Raw genomic sequence first — 21,842 nt, 5'->3', positions numbered from 1 at the left:
GGGTACCTTTAAACTGCATTTCCTGTTTAACTACATTTCCCACAATCTACAATAAATAGGCGGGTCTGTAGACGGTCTTCATAATCAGGTCAACCAATCATATACATTCACCGGCGAGCGCGTAGTTCGAAATGGCGTTACGTTGTCCAATGATCTTGGGATATTGTTCAGTTTATAAAATCTGGCCAATCGGTACTACCGGTCTTGGCGCTAGGCCAATCAGAGGGCTACTATGCGGTAGATGGGCGTCACCAGGTCTGACCAATCAGATTGAATCTTGCGTTTAAACGGTGAACGCGGGCGGTGCTAGAGTAGCTTTGGGGGCGGGTCCAACCAAGTGAGGACTCGTGCTTGAATTTGAATTCAGGCGAACAGCTAACAACTTGTTAAGATTTTAGCCAACTACTACAGCACACCAGAGGCAGTGAGCAGTGGTGTAACACTGTAACTGTTGAAATATTCTGTACGTCTTGTTTGTGTGTTATAACTAGCTAGTATCACCGTAACGTTTGAATCGCCGCTCAGTGCTGTAACATTAGCTACAGGCATCGCTGTTTGAGGAGGGAGACTGCACTTTGCAATGAAAGCGGGCGGTAAGTAGCTTAAGTCCACTTAAACTAACTCTTACTACTAGAAATACGGGCATGACGTAATGTAAAGCGAGTGTTTGTGAACGTGCGTTTAATTCTCGCTATTTAAATAGAGTTAGCACTGGTTATTACCTCCTAGCCAACTCAAACGTTAACCCGGGGTAACATTAGCCATGGGTACCTTCTGTAAGAAACTAGTTTCAAATGGCTGAATGCTGGCAATATGTGTGTCCCTCCTGGCACTGTAAGCTGTGCTAATTAAAAAAAGCAATAAAATAACTCATTTTAAACTTGGTAGTCGTGACCTAACGTTAGTTGCATTTGAAGCACAGGAGGGAAATTTGGGCGCTCACTTGGTTTGACTTCAGTCAGACGCTCAGCTCGCCGTCGTTAGAAGGCTGTTAATGCTTACAACACTTTATTAATACGATGTTATAAGCTTGTTATGATACTTTTTTAGGTAAGTATCCTTCCAGGAATTTAAACATTTGAGCATTCAAACAGAGAGTTTGAAGATGCCTTACGTTAGGCTTTTTTTTTTTTTGAATGTGGAGCCATAACCTCCACCGTGGTGTGTGTCTGACTATCAGCTACTGGCCTTAAAATTAAGTACAAATATTGATCTGACATTTACGTGAGAATGAGTTTGTGGGCCTTGCACTGAGATGTGAAATGCTTTTGGATGATTGTGTGTGTGTGTGTGTGTGTGTGTGTGTGTGTGTGTGTGTGTGTGTGCGCACTTCAAATGTGTTTAACACTATATTGCTTCTTGCACCCATGCCAAAGTATTGGAAACTTGTTATTGAAGTGTCTAACTTTAAACTACCCTTTTCTGTCCTTAGTACACTGCCGTTGTTCAAAATGCTACACTGTCCCGGCTCGGAAGCGTGTGCGTAAGCGAACCCCAGCCCTCACGTTGCTGTCTCTACCTGAGGAGGTCCTCCTCTGTGTGCTCCAGTGCCTCTCCGCTGAGGACCTGCTGTCTGTCAGAGCCGTGAGTAAACACACTGTACACACTGTAACACTACTACCCGACCTCTAGCGTGTGTGCGTGTGTGTGTGTGTGCCGCTTGACCTCACGTTTGGTGATTGTCTTGACCTCTACACAGGTTCACTCCCAGCTGCGGGACATTGTTGACAACCACTCCAGTGTATGGGCCCGCGTCAGTTTCAGGGACACGTGGCCAACCCCCAAAACCTTATGGCTGTTTGAGAGGTACACTCACTTCTGTCAAATACAACAAAAAAAGCACCCAGCTCCTGAAAAACAGATGTATTTATTCTCTTCTGCGTGAGTTTTAACCTGAAACATCTTATCTTCTTTCAGAGCTGCTGATAAAGGGAATTTTGAAGCTGCTGTGAAGCTAGGGATTGCTTATTTGTACAACGAAGGACGTAAGTTAAGCACTACACAACAAGAGCATCCTGGTTAAATTAAGGCCAAAATGAAACTGGGACATGAAACCCTCTTGATGATTTCCACAGCGCCTCACTCTTTTGTGTCTTGTTTCTCTCCACCAGCGTTGTTGAGCGATGAGGGGCGAGCCGACGTCTGCGGCCGCAAGGCCTCCCACTTCTTCAGCCTGGCAGAGAGCCTGCGCTCTCCCACGACTGATCCCTTCATCTGGGTGTTTATTCGCCCGCCGTGGTCGCCCACCGGCAGCTGCTGCAAGGCCGTGGTGTTTGACCGTCTCAAGGCGGAGTGTGACAACAACGTGGTAGGTTTGGCTAAGCCCGTTTAAGAGGATGGAGGATGAAGCTGCATTCATTTTTTAGCACCAATAATGTTCTTAAATAGTCCCTTTCTGTTCTTTAATGCAAATATGAGGTCAGACAATATGATGAGCTTCAATGCTTTTATCATGACACCACCAAATAAAGCTCTGAACAAGGCTGATCTTTTATTGCTCAGTGGAGATGCTGCCATGGCTTAAATTAACATCGCATTCACGACTCCATAATAATTTCACAATATCGGAGAAGTGTAGAGTAGAATGCACAGTGTTTATAAAGTAGATCATTCAAATTATATCACGTACGTGTTCATTCATTCATTCATTTTTCTCTGATCCACAGGAGAAGAGAGGACCCTTGTTGCACTGTTTGGCCCGAGTTTTGCAGCTGTTTGAAGTGAGTGTAACAGTGAATCTGTCTCTGTTTTGGGTGAGGCCAACCAGGTTTCTGTTGGCCTCTGGTCAAAGTGTATTGCTCACAGGGGTTTGTTCGACTAGTTATTAACGGCACAGGTGGGGCGGTTGTTGTTTTCCCGATTCTTTCGTATCACACCGTGGTTGCAACCGGCCATGTTGATTGTTCTTACTTGCGGCCCCGGTGTGCTTTGTTCTTTGATAGTATGAAAAATGACATCACATCACTTCCATTGAACTCTGGTTGGTTTTTTCGGTATCGTGTCACACAAGCATTAATGCGTCGACGAGACGATGTTTGACCGCTTTGTTAGCATCTAAGAACAGAACGCTTTGTTTAATGAGGTCTTTCACTCACATCTGGAACCGTGTCACCGTTTTCCAGGGCGATGAGAGACGCTCGGAGGCCGTATCTATGTTGGAGCAGTCGTCGCAGGCTGGCTGTCTACAGAGCTCCTACATGCTGTGGGAGCACAACCGGAAAGCAGCGGTGAGTGAGAATCTCTATTTAGTTTTCTAATCGGAGTTAAACTTCAATACGTTGACCTTATTTATTTAGGCTACTGTACAGTTTCTCCATGTCAAGACTTCATACATGCATTCAATTGATTAAAAGGCTAACAACAAAACACTGTTTTTATTGATTGTAGCAAGTATATTCATTGAGAAATGAGGTCAAACAAGAGATATATATGTGTTTTTTTTAAATATATATATTAATTTCAGGTGGCCGATCCAGGCAGGTACCTCCAGTGTATCCGAACCCTCAGGGACTATGCTGGCAAAGGATGCTGGGAGGCACAGGTGTGTGTGTGTGTGTGTGTGTGTGATTGAAGACAGAATTACCAGTACATTGATGCAGCAGTCGATTTAATGTCTTGTGATGGCCTTCTTTGTCTTTATTTGCCCTCGGTGGTTCACTGTAATGATGCAGAAGACACTGATGTGTTTTGTCTTTTGACGGCTTTTCATCCGTCATGCTTTTGTTTCATTTCTCTGTCATTTCCCACTCCTCTTTGTCCAGAGTTGTTAGTTCTTCTTATTGAAGCATATCTGGCAGTGTCAAGAGATCACCTTTTTGAAGCTTTGCCAAAGCTGCTCCATTGAATCAAATTCGACTCGTCCCAATCACAAGCTCTGTAATCACAGCAGCAGACTATTGCAGTACTCTGCCTCATTGTTTACAGCGTGATCAAATTCAACAAGCTGTCGAGCCATTCACAGCCGTTCTGAGACATTTGATGAACAGATGATGTCGTCTTTCCTCAGCTCTCCTTGGCTAAAGTGTGCAGCGGTGGGAATCCGCTGGGTCTGGAGGCAAAGGCCTGCTCTGACCTGGTGGCTCAGCTCTTCGGTTCCTCTAACCCGGCATCACGACACTGCGCTCAGGGCATCCTGAGGCAAGGCATCAAGGACACCATGAGGTACACAGATCGTGATATCACTGGCATGATCACAGATCGTTGTTGTATTATTATCTGTCTAGACTATTTGAATTGTCCTGTTAGTCATTGCGATGACTCGCTGTGTTCTGATCATCTTGGCTTTCTCTAATGACATTACTGAAGAGTAGATGTAACGGAACACCAGCACGAGTGGCTTCTCAGAGAATAAAGTGAAACAAAAGCCTTCAGGGAGATTTCAAGATTTTCAAAATTTTACGATCAGATAATGTCTGCTAGTTTAGGGCCTCCACAAGCCAGTCCACCAGTAAAGATATATATCTATATCTATATAGACCCATTATGACCCATCTTTGTGTGAAAGGGCTGTGCACACCTCGCGTATGAAAATAGATAGAAGACAGGCCTTCTAGCCTGACACGCAGGCTACATTAGAAGCATAACATACGCGGATGGTTTGCAGAGCGTCTGCTGCAACACTACGCTTCCGCTATAATCAACTGGCTGCAGCAGGCAGGCGAGCAGGGGGTCAGTTGTGCAGATGCTCAACGGAGATCCGCTCCACAAACGTAAAAATACGCCGTCTTGTATTTATATTTGTACGTTATCTGCACAGAAATGGGTCATAAAATGTCTATTTTTTTTATTGTTTATTAAACTACCGATAAAAAGGAAATGACATAATGACTGCCGATGAGAATATTGGCAATTTGTTGGCATTCATTTTGCCAGAACCAGTTAAAGACTTCAATCTTTTGCCTCTTGTTACACTGTCATTGCTTCAATTTGTGCTGGTCTGCCTGTCCAGGTACATCCTGGTGGACTGGCTCGTGGAGGTGACCACCATGAAGGATTTCTCCAGCCTGACGCTGCACGTGACCGTGGGTTGTGTGGACCGCTACCTGGCTCTGCGCTCGGTCCCCAAGGCCCGCCTCCAGTTATTGGGAATCGCCTGCATGGTAGTTTGTACACGGTGAGAATGCACACATGCCTTTTTATTTATTTCACTTTGAATGAAACGGTTGTAATACAGTTTCAAGGGTTTATGTTTCTAGACTCTTTTGGGAAGTTAGAAATATTTTAGGTAAAATGAAGGATCCTTTATTATTATTATTTTTGGGAATAAATACAATTTAGTTATAGATTAAAATCCGTCTTTTTTTAACGTTTGGTTCTTTTTGTTTTCAGCTATATCAGTAAAGAAATCCTGACCATACGTGAAGCCGTCTGGCTCACAGACAACACCTACAAATATGAGGACCTGGTTCGAATGATGGGGGAGGTCGTCTCTGTGCTGGAGGGAAGGATCAGGGTGAGTACAACCAATGTCCTCGTATAATGTAGAGGGCAGAAGACCCCGAATAGTCGACGTTTCCATCTTAGGAGCCTGATTCAACCGCCAATCTCAGTCCAATCTTCGCAGTAGCGGAAAAACGTGGTCATGAAACAAAGCGTACTTCTCACAATTAACAGCAACAAACAATTTTGGTGTTTTTCTACTACTTTCCATAGATGCATAAAGATTAAACTAAGGGGTGTCAATGGCCCCAAAAAAACATGATTCGACAATAAGCAAGATGTGAGCAACTAGATTCGACGATGTGAATTCTTAGTGCCGATAAAAGATGTTGAACCTTTTGAATATAAAGAGGTTTCATGCACTTCCCCCTCAGAGCCCCACGCTGCTGGACTACGGTGAGGTGCTGCTGTCGCTGCTCCCTCTGGAGAGGCGGACCGCTCACCTCTTCAGCTACGTCTGCGAGCTGTCGCTGCTCTACTCCGCTCTCGCCTCTCCACCGCCCTCCAAACTGGCCTGCGCTGCACTACTGCTTACACGAGCGCTACATCACTATGGTAATAACACACGCACACACAACACGCCTGTTTGACAAGCACCGTATCACCCGTTAAACACAGACGCGTATTGCAAATAGAGTTCACAGCCTTAGTCGAGTGTTAAGTTTACGTTGACTTATGTCTGCTGTCTCCATCTCTGCAGCTCCCGTCTGGCCCAGCCAGTTAGTCGACTACACCGGCTTCTCCAAGGAGACCCTGGCCTCCCTGTCTGTGCTGCTGTATGTCAAGTGGTAAGTGTCTCCACTTCTCTCATCATCCTCCTCCTCCTCCAACCGCTCCGTCTGTCGAGTCACATTCAGCACACGCAGGTCTATTTTTTCTGGTTCCTTTGTTCAGCCCTAGTGATGTGGTGTTATCATGGCCAGCATAGACATTGTATACATTCTAAAAAGGCACTTAAAAATACATTTCATCTGTTGTCAGCAGGGTGAGTCTCTCCTCATATCTATAAAGAAAAATAAACTTAAATTAACCCAAAAGCTAATTGCCATTGTTGCCACGGAAAGTTGTTATGTGGACTTTGTATTTTGCATTTTATGTGTTATTTTCTTCACAGCAGAGAACAGGAAGATGATGCTAATGGGCTAGATGTATTAATAATACAACTGAAAAAGCGTTGAATAAACCATGTGTACACGGTGGTTCACGAAACCTTTTCTCTCGTGAGCCTTTAAAACAAACCGAAGAGAGCTCGTAACCCCTCATCAAAGCTTCCGTATTTCAGTGAGCGCTCCGAACAAAGGAGTTTAGTTTGAATATTTGAATATTTTAAAAGGACTGAAGAGCTAAAACGATACAGTATCAAAAGAAAACGTAAATCTAACGTTTTAGAAAAATGATCCACTGTGACCGTTGCTGAGTAATGACAGCAGCACTGTTTGATAACCGAAGGCATCCACTGTGGCTACAACGTTAAACATGGTGCGGTAAACACACTATATATTTTACTCTGAGCTACAGAAAATGCTATTAGAAACCTCTCAGTCCAGTTTCAGATTGTTACTGTACCTTCATACTGCTTTCCTCCATGGATTGGTGATTAGATGTAAGATTGTCTATAATGTCTGGTGACCAAGAAAATGGATGTCCATTAAGGTATTGAAGCCCCGAGAGAGCTGCAGTCATAAGAGACGGTGGGAATCATTTGGTGTGGGGGTGGGTGGGTGTGTGTGTGTGTGTGTGTGTGTGTATGTGAGACCATCAGTGAATCACCAACTGAGTCACACAAACGTGCCTCAGGGTGAGTCACTTTGATAGGTGAGCGTCGTATCGACAAACTGTAATTCTCAAATGGACAAGTAACGAGATTTGTCCCCAAGAGCTGATTATAAAGATGCAGCAAAGCAAACTGCATGAGACTCACTCATTTTTCTTCCCTTTGTCTCCCCTCCCCTCGCACTCTCGTCTCCTCAGTTTCAGTGACGACGTTCCCAAAGATTACAGGCACGTGTCTCTCACTGGTGTTAAGCAACGGTTTGAAGATGAGGCCTTCCAGCACATCAGCAAAGAAAAGGTACTTTATTAATTGCCAGTATAGGAACACAACACACACATTTTTTTTTTTTTATTGTAGCACAGCGTGTGTCTCTCAATGGTTGTCTGAAAAGGGTTTATTGATACAACTTCATGGCTTCCACAAGGTGATAGATTTCAAAGAGCTGTGTCAGATCTTGGAGATTCCTGAGGTGGAGCCTGAGATGGAGCCTCCCAGTCCTACGGGTCAGCCAGCGGACATCCACACCTTCCTCGCCTCTCCGTCCAGCACCAACAAGAGGTAAACCAGTGATATAGTGGTATTCAGTTACTAGAAACAACTCCTCTCTCCCCTTGCTCATTTGGCAGTTCTGATCACTGCCGAGGCTCCCGTACTCTGCAACAGACGGACTTGTTAAAAGTTTGTTTGTGCCATCGGTGAGACGCTCCGGTGACTCACTCTAACGCACTTTCTCCACTTTCTCCACTTCCTCCCTAGGAGACGCGATGACGCCATGCAGGCCCACAGAGCCGGCTTTGTGGCCACACCCACAGCGGAGCTGTCCAATCAGGAGGAGACGCTGCTCGGCGACATATTGGACTGGAGTCTGGACACTTCCTCCTCCGGTTATGAGGGGGACCGGGAGGAGGAGAGCGAGGGAGAGAGAGACTGCGATTGTGAGTGTTGAGGAAAAAGAAGGGAGAGGGGCTGATGGGCACGTTTATTTCCAGTTTCTCTGCAAAGCATATCCATTAAGTACCCCATATATATGCATAGAGAGGAGAATAATGCACGAGTCATTCTCAGTATATTAAGCAACTCAAGAGGATGCGGCAGTTGAAAGCATAATAATCCAGCACATATATTTCGGCACATTATTCAGGCTTTCCGTTGTGGACAAATGACGATGGACACTTCTCTTTTTCACAGCCTCCATGATATTCATCAAACTGCACTCGCTGACCGAAGCAGACGAGAGACTGGAGCACTGCAGAGCCTTGTCCAGCGACGAAGAGAGCTTCTCTGAAGCGGAAAGGGAGGTGAGCAAGGACCGCAAAGACGAGGAGCCCCTCCCCTTCCCGACAGACCATCACAGTTCAGGATACTCCTCCGTCCAGAGTGTTAGCCCCTTGTCCACGTGCTGCTCCGCCACCCTCATGCCTTGCACATTCAAGACCGTTACCACTTCCCCGGGCACCGCCTCTGCCAATGCCCAGCCAGGCTTCCGCCTTTTGGTGCCCATGCAGAGGCCCCGGGGCACCTCCACCAGACAAGTGAAGAGGAAGAACTCGGCAGCTCATAGCGGAGGTGAGGTGGAAAGAGAAGAGGAGGAGGAAGGAGACGAGTATTCTGCCAATGCAGGGTTTCTGAGCCTATAGACGGAGGGGTTGCCCAGAGACCCCCCCCCCCCCCCCCCCCCCCCCCTGCTCAGTTATGATCCGTCAGCACTTTTCTTCAGTTCTCAATGCTGTTACCTGTCAGCCCGCACTGAGCCGTCAATTGCCTGAAGATCAAGAGGCTTTCAAGGAAGGGAAAACAAATGAATTAGCAGGAAACTCGCCTTTCTATCACGTTTCATTTCATTTACACGTTTACAGACACAATCACATACCTCCCATAAACCAAGCCGGTCCGCTCTGAAACCACTGGAACACGACTCGACTCTCCTCAGGAACCGTTCTGTTGGTCTACAGCCTTCTGCAACAACCGATCTCAGATCTCAGATTGTTGTAAAAGAAATGAAACCTCGCGGGCTCGTTTCCGGGGGGGGGGGGGGGGGGGGGGAGAGAAGAAGAAAGTGTTCATTGTTCAAATCATATTGTACTGAAATCTTGAACATAGCTGTCATGTTATTGTGATTGTTTTGGTTATCATAGTTATCTGATACGCACTGTACAAGACTATCTTGTAGTTGGTGAATGTCATCAATAGGTGACGGGAATGTCTGCATCTGAAGCCTAAAAAAAAAAAAAAAAAAAGATTGTATGAACTCATTTTGTTGAGTTTTGTCCTTTTTTAGTTCTACGTGTTTGCCAAAGGTACTGTTGTGGTGTCACTCGCATTTTCAGGGTCATCTACTTTCATAGAAACAGAGCTGTGAAATGACTTTTCTTTTAGTAGTCTGCGTCTTCTAGAGTGCATATATTTGCATATTTTTTCATCCATATTTCCTGAAGAAGTTAAAGATAAAGTGTTCTCTGCATAGATTTAAATGTGCGGATATCTACCCTACCAGTTTGATCCATATTACCTAAAAGACCTTTTGCGCACTAATCCCATCAGGAACAACATGTTGTTAAGATGTTAACTGTTGAGATGTTGACAATGTGTGCTGATAATGAAACCAACCAAGAATCACCAGCTGGATGAGTGTCGTAGCCTATCGTCCAGATGTGTTAGTGTGACACAGTCTTTAACTAATCAGCTCAAATGTAACGAGGCACTCGATGCATCATGAAACTCTAACATGCTGTGAAGTGATAAGTTGGACGTAACCCACTTTTCCTCCCGTCGGAATTAGGTCTAGCACTTTTATCATCGCATTCAATGAAATGTAACAATTTACCCGCTTGAACAATCAATACGTAAGTGTTTTTGGATGGATTTGCTTTGCCTTCTTGGAGTGAAAGGGAATTTCAGACACTAAAGGGACATTTTTTTACCTGACGGTGTTTTGAAAGTGCTGTACGCCTCATTCAGGACACAAAAGTCTGTGACTGACTGTAAATCCATTTTTAACTGTTATGCCCAGCTGGTTATAACCTGTTTTATAACCTATGTTTTAAAATGTACATAGTACTATATGTATACATGGAGAAAGACGAAGGAACATGCCACTACTACTTGAAATTGTTTTCGCTTCATTCCAAAAAGGCAGTTCTCTTTGTGAAACTTGTGTTTTTCTACAGTGCAGTGTTTTCTCTATCGACCTGTGATGTGAATATGTCATTTTGTATTGAGTTTAAATAAAATAAGCCATCATGCAAGTTTCCTTTCAGTGTTTCTTATTGTGCCACCACGCAAACACACAATTTAATTTGTCATAACATTCCTCTAAATGATTGTTCTTTTCCCTAACAAACTGCTTTTGTTGGACTTAGTGAGAACTATCAGCAACATGAATACAAGATGTTTTTTAAGAAAAACATTTAAGTTAGGTTGTGTTCAAGAGCCGGACCCATAGAAGAAGTTCATGTTCAAAGACCCTAACCTCAACTAAATCATTTAAATTCAAGAACAGCCTAAAACTCTACAAAGCGGACTAACTGTTGACTATATTAACTGTCCCAGAACTTTGTAACTTTCCCTTTAAGTAGAACCAGAAACTCCTAAGAAATTATATATAATTTAAGGAAAAATATAAAAAAAAATTTTTTCAACATGAAGGTCTAAATGCTGATTCAAATCCGTCTCCACACTGCCAGAATTCAAATTCTGGTGAAGAAATACTGAATCCTGTTGGGAAAGTAGTGAGTCTAAAGATCCTGGAATCAGCCTGTCAAACATAAACTCTCAGGTTGTTAAAACACATTTCCAGGAGGACAGGCCCTCCTTCCCCAGTTGTAGCTGTGGCCCTGCTGTTAAAGTGCCACCGATTTTACTGGTAAAGTTCAGTTTACTTGTTATCAGGAGTACTTCTCACCCTTTGACAGCCAGTGGGGGAAAAAAATTGTAAAATGTCTTCTGCAGCTCTGGAGGACTTTTTCTAACATCTGAGAAAATAACCTAAAGACTTAAAGTCTGTGTTACAAACTGGAGGTGTGGAGTTTGAAAGATGAGGTCCTTTACCAAACAGGGACGCTCTAATTAAGAGACATTGAATTGCACGAGGTAGCCATGCACTGTATTAGAGGTATTCAATTAATTCAAATAAATTTTAATTATTGTCACATGAGCCTCGCTGCTCTAGACACACTGATTTACTTGCATAATGTAACTGGTTGAACACACTTACTATTGTTTGGCCTGTGATTTTTTCTGGATATATGACCAACAATAAAAAACGTTTGGCCAGCCCAGCACGTACTGTAAACTTCAACGTATTATATCATAATAGAGAAAATGATTGAAACAAAAAAATAATTAAAAAAAACGACTACAACACAGTAATGTCTGAAACAACGCAGAAGGGCAAAACCACTACTCGTACTAAAATTGTAATAAAAATGAATATTTAAAAAAAAAAGATCCTATATTACATATTTATTATTTTCTGTGCGCCCAAGCTGTTGCGATCACGTGACACCTCTGCTCCACTGTGATCACGTGACCCGTGTTTTTGCACGATGAATACACGGGCTAACGTTGATACAGTAGCTGGTGCAATGTCATCGCCTCGCTAGCAGGCAGCGAACTGGAGGGTGAGAAGCACCGGGGCTTACTGACGTGCTGGGCTGCACTACTGCGAGCAGAGCCGCGGCGGTGTCGGTGAAGGAGGAACCCCCGCAGTGATGCGTTTCTCATCGGTTTGACACCAACAAAAAGAAGGAGGAATTGCATTCACCTCGACAGGAAGAGGGGACCGCAGCTCGGGAAGTTAATGTGCCGAAACCTGCTTTGTTTAGAGGTAATTTTACACATTTATGTCTTAAAGCTGCTTCGGCGGGGACATTCGATGACGTATGGGGTGTGAAATGATATAATTTCGCGTTATATTTGGGAAATACCGAGCTTTGTTTCTCAGCTCCATCATTAGCATTCGTCGGATCCTTTGGGATTGACGAACAAATCGATCGTCCAATCAGAAGGCCCAGAAGGCTGCGTTGGACCAATCAGAGAAGAGCAAGGCAGGTTCCGGTTAATAAGGAAAAAGGTCCACGTCTGTAATGGCCTTATTGTTTTGCTAAAACATCCTGATTGAGAAATGGCTGCCCTAAAGAACTACATGGATAATACATAGAAAAGGGAAAAGGATGCAGCCACTCCGAGATGAATGGCACCAGTGTGATATTCAAGCAGTTCCAGTATGACCAGTATGGTTACATTATGAACTCAAGAGCTGTGCTGTGAAATGGGACTCCAATTAGGTCCCACAAGACTCCCGCGAGGCCAGTTGTAGAAGCTTTAACAGCTCGTATTTATTGTATTTATTGATCGTCCTCTTTGGACTGTACCTAGTTGGGGAGGTGACTACAGAAGTATTAGCAAAAGCTATTCTAGTGGCATGTGAGTTTATTATCCGTTTTATCAGCGTCTTACATAATCTCCATTGGCCTGTAACTGGTTCAGCTTGTGGATGCCAATTTATTTCACTATTATCCTTATTAGGGTGGTTTTAGTTTTTTCTAACTGAACTCATTTCCTTGCAGATGTCAACCCTTTTCATTTAATTGTACCACTGTTTCCCTTCCCCTATCATGTGATTTTCTTCACTCATAACTTGTTTTGTGTACAGTGTCTGAATATAAATACAACATCATGCTTATCACGTTACTGTTGATTGCTCAATTTCACTTCTCTTATTTGTTTTCTTGAGTTGTGTTGAAAAGAAACTGAGACCCGAAACCTTTCCAGTCGTCACTGCGGTGGGAAGCTGTTTAGAAAACGCAACTAAAGCTTCAAGAAGCCTTCATACAAAGATTGGATTATACATTGAGCTCTAACCTCGAACTTTTCTCTCTCCAGCCACTGTAGAAGGCTGACTGGACTGCGGCCTGTGTACCGCTCAAAATGGCTATCGTGCGACAATTTGGACTACTGTTGTGGAAAAACTATCTTCAGCAGGTGAGTTGGAGGGGAGGTGAACCTACACTCGGCTTGTACGTGTCCTTGTTTGACATCGTTTTGCGACTGTGAATCGTCAGAAGTGTCGGTGTTTACCGAGCAGAGGCCTGCATGACAGTATTTGCTAAGTTATAGGCTCACGGGACGTCATAAATACAGTGAAGTGACTAACATTTTGTTTTCTGCAACTTATGATGTTCGCCAGCGACATGGAAACTGGTTGCCTTGACCTCAGCAATATACAGAGTGCCTGCACTGTTGTTGTGACAGTGGCTCCAGCTAGGTCAACATGTTGGTGGCTGTCACAAGCTTTTCCAAGCATTTTATGGCTGTTTTTAGGGGAACGGATTCATTATTCTCACAATACAATGCATGAAATGCAGTCGTAGCCTCTGAGACAATACATTAATAGAATAACAACAATAAAATAGAACAAGTTATATAAAAATAGAACTAAAGGCATATATACAAATACGTATTTACTATATACTGTTTACATACATACAGATATATATATATATATATATATATATATATATATTATATCTTTTTTATCAGTTCCAGTGTGTATCGGTCTGAATGGCAGCTTGCATAATTTTGAACATTAATATCAGTTGATGGTTGCACAATGTTGCCTGCAACTATCGAGGAGTTGAATTGGCTATCTGCTGCGTAGTTGCTCCATCACCCTTCATCCACTCCCTGCTGCGTCTAGAGACTACAGGAACTCCATTAGGACCAGGCAGGAAACTAAAATCCCGTGCATCTTAGTGTTTAGTGTCCATCTTGGCTGCAGAAAAACATACACAGAGTGCATGTATACCAAATATAATGCATTACTTACTTTGCAATGACCTTATATAACTGGCTACATTTAGAAAAGTTGAGGTCATGTTGACATATTTCCAGCTGAGCAGGTTTCCGTTCTTTTCAAAGTGTTTGCTCTACTCATGAATGTTATCGCTGTACTTGTTCTTTGTTTTACAACGGCATGTTGTCTAACCAGAGCACAATGAAGGATTGTCTGAACCGCATTGTGAGGCAAGAAAAATAACTTTTTCTGCATATCATTAAGTCCTATATAAGAGCCTTTTAGAGGGATTTATACAACATGTATTTGAAATCTGTTGAGTGAACTTTTTTTATATCATTAAAAACAATTGTGCCCTAGTGAGGTATTTATTATTCTTTATTGTCCCGTGCACAATGGTTACAAAGAAGCAGTGAAAATCTCAGATCTCCGGCTCCCTCCAACAATGCTCAATAAATATAAATAAAAAGAAAATCACACAAGTAAATAAAAGACATAATATGCAAGTTGAAATATAACAAATATCAAATATTTATAAACTTGGGAGACATAATAATCTGCGGTTGGGGTCTCTGATTGTAAAACAACAACAATATCAGCTTGTATTAAATGATACGGTACCGGTAGTTCTGTGTGTCAATACTGATAGCAGAACAATATTCCCTTTGATTCCTTACTTTGATGAGTGTGTACATATTTTCAACAATACATAAAATTGGGCATCTATCGAACAACCTCAACGAGTGCTGAAAGGGGAAGGTTGATATTGGCGCCCTTCTGGGTTTGGCTGTAATGTCCTGAAACTGTCCAAGTCACTCTGTGCTCCAATCGCTCAACAGTAGGAGGCCGTCACATTACGCTTCATGTCAACTGTCTGTGAAATCATTTCTGATTGAGTGATTGATGCTCAGACATCATCTTGACTTAAAAAATTACATGTAGTTAGCATTTTCAAAGCATATTGAAAATTAGGAAATGAAAATTGTTAATAATCTCAATATCTTTTCAGTCTGAGCCTCATATTTCAATTCCCTTAATTTTACACCCTTGGACCTGAAGCTTCTCATTCCCTCTTTTATCTTCTGCTTGTTTTGTTTCTTTCTTACCTCTATCAACTCTATTCTTGCTCTCCAGAAACGTCAGATCCTGGTAACTCTGGTGGAGATACTCCTGCCCCTGCTCTTCTCCAGCATCCTCATCGTGCTACGCCAGAAGGTGCCTTTTAAGGACTACCCAAATGCCACGGTCTACGAGAGCTATGCCGTTGGCACGCTACCAAACGGCATGTATCGAGACTTGCAGCTGGCCTATGTGCCCAGTACCTCCAGTGTGGTGCGTCAGTTGGCAGAGGATGTGCGCCGCAGCCTGATGCTCTCCTCAGGTGGGTATTGGCAGCAGGGAATGGGTGGCAGGTCCAGCACGACGATGTAGGCGTGTTTAAACTTCAAATCTGTGAAAAGCAGGGCGTCCAGCATATTAGCTTAGCTTAGCATAAAGACTGGAAACAGGGAAACATCTAGCTTCCTCCAAAGTTACGAAAATCTGTTTAATAGCACAACTGAAGCTCACTAACACTCGTTATATCTTGTTTCTTTAATCAAAACAAGATGTAATGTCAAATTATTCCTTTCATATGGCGTAACACTTCATAAAACATGTTTACATTTCAGTGACCAAATTTTAACCCCAAATCTTAAATAGTTTGCCAAAGTTTGTTGGATATTACTGAAAGGAATTTAGATAAAATATAGCAATGGGTTGCTTCTAAAAGCTGGATACTGTTGCAGCGAAGCCTAATGTTTACGTCCCCAGTTTGAGCTGTTAGTACCACCTTTATTATCAGTGAAACAAATACCACAGCCTTCACAACAAGTCAGTCTGGAGGTGGGAATACTGGTTCCTTCATGAGGTCAACAGGCCGCACCCTTCTCTCGTGTCTGGCTGTGTCACTGGGAGGTTAGATGGGGAAAGAAAGGAAGCTCACACACTGATATATCTTACCCTCCTCTCTCAGGACACTTACTCTCAATTCTCTTTTTAATTCACACACTCGCACCTCTGCGTGACCAGCTGTTCAGATAATCTTGCAGAAGGTCTGACTGACGGGCTGTTTGTTTTCTTGCCGACAGACAATCGGCAAGAGGGACAAATAGCAGCAGTGTGAGGCTGAAGGCAGAGACGTAGCATCAGGTAGACAGTGATGTGTATCTGCAGGTGTACCCAGCTGTGTGAGATCCCAGCCCCGACATTAATGAATAATTTAGCTGGTCTCCGTGTTCAGAGGGATAGGTCGAGGGGGACGATCGGGGTTGAATTTGAGCACGCGATGCACACGGAAGACCACAAAAGTGTGACCTCAATGATGTGTCTGACACTGAAAAGGCCCTCAGATGTTTCAAATGTCACAGTTTTACATAAACAACAAAAAGGATTGTTGAACTGGGACAACTAAAGAGTGTTTGTTGTGAAGATGTTAGGTGTTGAAATGCCTTTTTTATATGTTTTATGTGGTGCATTGTGAAATACTGAATTGTGAAATGAGAGTTCCTGTCTTGTGAAATCAAGTTTTTGTTGTTGTAAAAAAACAAACATTTGACTTCTTCTTGTGTAGATCATCGATGAGAGAAGTTATGCTTTCTTGTACTATTATTATTCAACTGATGAACCGGTAATGCTAACTGCTAACTTCATTTTAATTTTAGCAAACAAGTTGAACCATTTTTCGATTACTCGGCTAATTGTTTTTTAAATATTCACTCGCTGATCAGCTATTTCCAATTTTTTATAAATGACTTTAATCCTATTATCTAACCATTTAAACCTTAGATCCATTTCGACTCTCTGTTCGCTTGCTAACTAACATTCACACGTGTCTTTAATGTGTTACAGCTGACTCAGGTTGATTGGAGGTGTTTGTAGTGCAGTTAGCGTAGCTAGCTTGCTGGTTATTCTCATAATAAATTCACAAAAAATCTGCATCACACCAATTTGTAAGTCTATATGGATATTCTGATTTTAAATGCAAATATCTGGATGTATAACTTTGAGCAACTCCTGATTTAAATTTTTTTTCCAAATAGTGTACCACTTTTACAACTGCAAAAGTAACCCCTGCATACAATTACCCCTGGTTGGGAATAACTGTGGTAAACTACAAACCATTTAAGCAGTGTTCAAGTGAAGAGCAGTGTAGCAAAGGCAGGCTTGAACTGGTGTGTTTGTCTGCCCTCTGTGTGTCTGCTGACAAGTGTTTATTTTATGAGATTTACCTTCGGGGCCAATATTTAACACTGAGGTCCTTTGCCGGACTCCTTCACGAGTGCTTGATAAGTGCAATAGAAATATACCATTGAGAAATCCAGTTCTGTTGTCTTGATAATATTGCTCATAGAGCTCAGTATGCCGACGGCATCTCGAACCTGCTGCCATGCGAGCACCAAGGTCTCGCAATGAGACACCCATGAAAACAGGCGTACGTGAGACGAATGCAGCGCCACTAATGCGATGCTCTTTTAATCTGTGTGTGTGTGTTCGTTTCTTTTCCAGTGCGTGGCTTTGAGACGGAGGAGCAGTTTGAGGACTACGTGAGAAAAAACTCTAGCTCAGGAAAGCTACTGGCTGCTGTGGTGTTTGAGCACCCTTTCACCCACGACGATGAACCTCTGCCCCTAAAGGTGAAAGGCAGCACACTCTCACACACACACACACACACATACACACTGTAGCACACACTGTAGCAGCTTGACTCTTGCACCTGAGGAGTGGTGCATTGTGTTGTTGTCTGGTAAAAGCTGCAACACAATGACATGTTTTTTTGCTTAACTGATCTCAGTGTAAGGAAGATTAAATAATTTAGATTTACTGTTTGTTACCAGTTTGACTGGTTCAGGCCCTTTTGTTCTGCTCCCTTTGTTTGTTTTGGCCAGCTGATAGCTTAAACACACACAAGTCTTGGACTAACAAACACGTTCATGTTTTTGGTCAGGTTCATTATTAAGCACCACAGTGTAAGGTAACGTGGTTGTGACTACCAGGTTTCTGTCTACTCTGATTAAATGAGAAGTAAAAGGTAGAGAAGAGACCTGACGTCACATATGGGGAAATGTTTATCTGGCTTCAGACAGCTCGCAGCTCATGGGGGGAGAGAGAGATGAACTCCCACATTTTTGGGTGAATCATCTGCCCGTATTTATTACTTTATTATCCTTGTAGAAAGTTCTTCCTGCTGCCGGGGCCCTGTTTCAGACAGCAGGCAGGCTTAGACATATATTTGGATCTTAGTTCAACAGCAGTCAGTAGCTTTATTTCAGCTACTCCAACAAATGTGATATTGTTTAACATCGTCACTGAAATGCTGTTATATAAATACTTTTATATAAAAAAAAAAAAAAAAAAAAAGTCACTTTCAAACTACATTCTGCTACCTCACCCAGAGCCTGCTAACTCAGAATTATTCACATATAATCTCCGAGATTATAGGAATTATGTGTAATCTGTCACAGCTGACATCAATTGTGAGTCACAGCGTTATATATTTATATAAAAATAACTTCCACTCGCATAAAGGACATGCAGATTTTTATTGTGCGTGAACTTTTAAATGTATGAACGTGAGGGCAAAAACCCGCTGTTCAAAGAAATGACAGGAACTTTAAAAACAGGAACTTTAGATTTTCCTGAGGAACTAAACGAATATCCCACCAGGATTTACATTCTGACGGACGGTCAACCGCCGCGAATGCATGCGCAGCGAGACGCATTCAGTCCACTTTGATACGGACTGAATGGATGAGGAAATGAAACTTCATCTGAGGGTTAATTTACTCAGAGTTTTCACTCACCCCGCTATCTCAAACAGGGCCCAGCACTTTGTGTAATACTGTATAAAGGTCACACAGATCGCCACACATGGACGATGTATTTAATATGCTGAAACACACTGTACTGTACCACTCTGTCATTCACTGCAGTGTGTATGCTTATTTATTGCCTGATTCATTCAGTCAATAAAACGGACTAAACGAGAGGCACTACTTGAAGCCAAGTTGATAAAGATGTCCTCTCCCCTCTTTCTTTTTGCACTCTCGTATACAGGTGAGCTACCACCTGCGTTTCAGCTTCACCCCACGCAGAGCCCCACCCCAGGAGAGGTTGGAGCTGAACCCAAACAATGACCTCGACTGGCACACGCTCAGCCTCTTTCCCCTCTTTCAGCTGCCAGGACCGAGGGAGCAGTATGACAAGGAGGGGGGCACGCCTGGTGAGAACACAGGGCCTCTTACTATTACACCCTCGTCACTTAGTTTCTCGTTATCTTTCTCTCCCACTTCACCTTTAATCCCCCAAAAACAATCATGTCTGCTTTGATGCTACTGAACCATCATGAGAGGGTCTGTCATCGCAAAAGAAACAACCTTCACCTTTCTTATGGGAGGTGTCCTGATTAGCCCTTTAAGCAGCCACAGTATTAAGTCAAAACAGGTTTTTATATTTCTGATAAAACAGAGACCATGACTTATGAAAAGCACTTACTTTCCACAATCTCTGGAGCCCTCGCCTCAGGCTGTGTTTCCATGGCAACCCCGGCCCCCGCGCGTCTAAATTTTGGCACTGCTAGGATTGTACCCTCGCATCATTTGTGGGGCATTAGTGAGGTGTCGAGCACCAAATATCCTCAGCTTTTATCTTCCCATTTGTCTGTCAGGATGTCTGATTTGTTAAGCGTAACTGACGGGAACACGATGATGATGATGATGATGATGATGATGATGATGGTGATGATGATGATGATAAGTTGGGGATGACACTGTTCTGCTGTGGCTCTAACCCTTTTAATAATAAAGTTTTAAAGAGGGATGCTCTAAAAGATGAAGTCATCCTCTCAGCATAATAGAACTGACAAGCTTTTAGAGTCTCATAAATATGGATTTCCAACCTCCACATGCATAACAACTCACGACTTTGGTTCCTCAAGGCCTCTCACCCATTTACATGTTAACTTTTAGAGGGAAGTTAGAAGGGCTTTGCCTCGTGGAACAGGTCTCTTTGTAAGTGGGGTTGTGCCACAACATATTTTCCACAGCGTTCATATTTCTCTTTTTAAGGTTATTATCGAGAGGGTTTCCTGGCTGTACAGCATGCAGTGGACCGAGCCATCATGCGCTCTTACAACAGAACGGCCGCCGCCTCTCTGCTGCCACAAATCAGAGTGGTCCTGTCGCGGTTTCCTTACCCTGCCTTTATATACGACGTCTTCATCCTGGCCATTCAGAACCAGCTGCCCCTGCTACTGGTGCTCAGCTTTACCTACACCTCCCTCAACATAGTACGATCCGTGGTGCAGGAGAAGGAAAGGAAGCTCAAGGTTTGTGTTTCTACAAGGGACTTTTTGTTTCTGGGTGTTGAAATTAGTGATGGAACTGTTCCTTATTTTCAACCATTTTCTTTTCATGCGTTTCAGGAGTACATGAGGATGATGGGCCTCAGCAACTGGCTCCACTGGAGCGCCTGGTTTCTCATGTTCTTCCTCTTCCTCTCGATTTCGATCTTTTTTGTCACCCTGCTCCTTTGTGTCCAGGTGAGTTAGTGTTACAAAGCATTGTTACATTCCAGCACGTAATAGTTTAAGCAGTACAACTATGTAGCTTAGCTGTAGCTCTCAAAGCAACACTTCATACAGTGTGAGTTTGAACTAAGTGAAACCAAGAGGAAAAGAGAGTGAAAAATGTAATTCATAATAATTGAACAACTGGGTTCATTTCTTTCTGTTTCTTTAGGTGAGCCCTTATGGAGCAGTTCTGTCCTACAGTGACCCCACGCTGGTCTTTGTCTTCCTGCTCGTCTTCACTGTGGCCACCATCAACTTCAGCTTCATGATCAGTGCCTTCTTCTCCCGAGGTGTGTGTGTGTGTGTGTGTGTGTGTGTTCCTTTGTCTGAATTAACATTACATAATAATAATAATAATGATGTTACTCTTTGACTGTCAGTCTCTTGCCTCTTTGTGTCCTGTGCTGTATGTGAGGTCAGGTGCTCTTAACAGGACACTCTCTGGCTCCATTTAGCTGAAATGCACAGTGTGCGTGTAACACTGCGTAGGCTCTCAGATGTAGGTCAAAGTGTCTGCTGTTTGCTCTGCGCCCTCCTCTTAGCGAGTTCAAAGCGCAGCAATAAAAGGCACATCAGCTATAAAAAAAACTAAGCAAAGATCTGCTCAAAGACACTTGTACAGTCTGTATAGATCAGCTGTGAGAGGGTAAACATTTAGGTCATGTAATTACTGCCACATAGAATCTGTTTATGCTGTTGGTGTTGTATTGTTCATTTTCTTGGTGATGAGAAATGCTTTGTTCACTTTAAAAAGTAGGACTTTATTTGTTTTAATTAGTTCTGAGTGCTGTCCGTCTTCAGCCGCTTAAGAACACTATTTAAATCCCGTCTCTCCTTTCTCTTGTTCCCTTCTCTTTCCGCCTTCGCGGTCTTACTCATTCAGACCAGCATGTGAATGAAAAGTGTCTCCTTCCAATTTTTCGCAACAAAGCAGCTCCGATTGCGAGCGCTCGGCACAGCCTCAGTTTTTATGCAGCCCCTTGCAGAGTAGTTGTAGTAGTCATGATTAAGCCTTAAAGGCTTTTGTCCACAGGGGCTGAGTTGAAGTAGTTCTGTCCTCTGAGCAATGCAACGTGCTCCGTCACCTGCCCAGAGGTGAGATAAGGTATCTTCGGTGACATTTTTAAATCTTGTCCGGTTCCTCATTCCTTCTTCCTGCTTGCTCTGTCTTCCCTCAGCTTAGCCTGTCTGTGGTCCCATGAATAATTGCCCGAGCTGTGGTATTTGAC

General features: G+C 43.1%; 2 protein-coding genes across 3 annotated transcripts in view; both read left to right on the top strand.

Annotated features, from left to right (window-relative positions):
* Window positions 1–580: 580 nt before the first annotated feature.
* On the top strand, window positions 581–8,851 carry ccnf (cyclin F). The gene is made up of 17 exons (XM_076080487.1): window positions 581–593; window positions 1,433–1,584; window positions 1,700–1,806; window positions 1,918–1,985; window positions 2,112–2,308; window positions 2,667–2,720; window positions 3,123–3,227; window positions 3,464–3,541; window positions 4,007–4,161; window positions 4,949–5,113; window positions 5,329–5,452; window positions 5,814–5,994; window positions 6,140–6,227; window positions 7,411–7,510; window positions 7,638–7,771; window positions 7,970–8,148; window positions 8,402–8,851. The coding sequence occupies exons 1-17, from the start codon at window positions 581–583 to the stop codon at window positions 8,848–8,850; spliced, it is 2,349 nt and encodes a 782-aa protein (XP_075936602.1). The 3' UTR covers window position 8,851.
* A 2,904-nt stretch (window positions 8,852–11,755) lies between these two features.
* Window positions 11,756–21,842, top strand: part of abca3b (ATP-binding cassette, sub-family A (ABC1), member 3b) — a 32,874-nt gene continuing 22,787 nt past the window's right edge. Inside the window, exons 1-9 of one of the 2 annotated variants that reach the window (XM_076085950.1) lie at window positions 11,756–12,038; window positions 12,948–12,996; window positions 13,097–13,195; window positions 15,141–15,387; window positions 17,553–17,680; window positions 19,101–19,266; window positions 20,111–20,370; window positions 20,467–20,583; window positions 20,783–20,903. In XM_076085950.1, coding sequence (XP_075942065.1) covers window positions 13,142–13,195; window positions 15,141–15,387; window positions 17,553–17,680; window positions 19,101–19,266; window positions 20,111–20,370; window positions 20,467–20,583; window positions 20,783–20,903 — 1,093 coding nt within the window. In that variant the 5' untranslated portion in view covers window positions 11,756–12,038; window positions 12,948–12,996; window positions 13,097–13,141. The remainder of the gene's footprint in view (window positions 12,039–12,947; window positions 12,997–13,096; window positions 13,196–15,140; window positions 15,388–17,552; window positions 17,681–19,100; window positions 19,267–20,110; window positions 20,371–20,466; window positions 20,584–20,782; window positions 20,904–21,842) is intronic. The other variant, XM_076085949.1, reaches the window with a different exon arrangement.

Source organism: Anarhichas minor, unplaced genomic scaffold (genome assembly GCF_050575085.1).
Source record: "Anarhichas minor isolate MPS153535 unplaced genomic scaffold, ASM5057508v1 ptg000007l, whole genome shotgun sequence".
NCBI classification, from domain to species: Eukaryota; Metazoa; Chordata; class Actinopteri; order Perciformes; family Anarhichadidae; genus Anarhichas; species Anarhichas minor.
Note: the sequence above shows the minus strand (reverse complement) of the source record. Positions and strands in the feature narration are given on the sequence as shown.

Excerpts from the sequence above, each read along its gene's own strand:
- ccnf (XM_076080487.1), top strand. Across the intron at positions 5,453-5,813 it reads TGCTGGAGGGAAGGATCAGG|AGCCCCACGCTGCTGGACTA; the intron begins GTGAGTACAACC and ends CTTCCCCCTCAG. Across the intron at positions 5,995-6,139 it reads ACGAGCGCTACATCACTATG|CTCCCGTCTGGCCCAGCCAG; the intron begins GTAATAACACAC and ends CCATCTCTGCAG.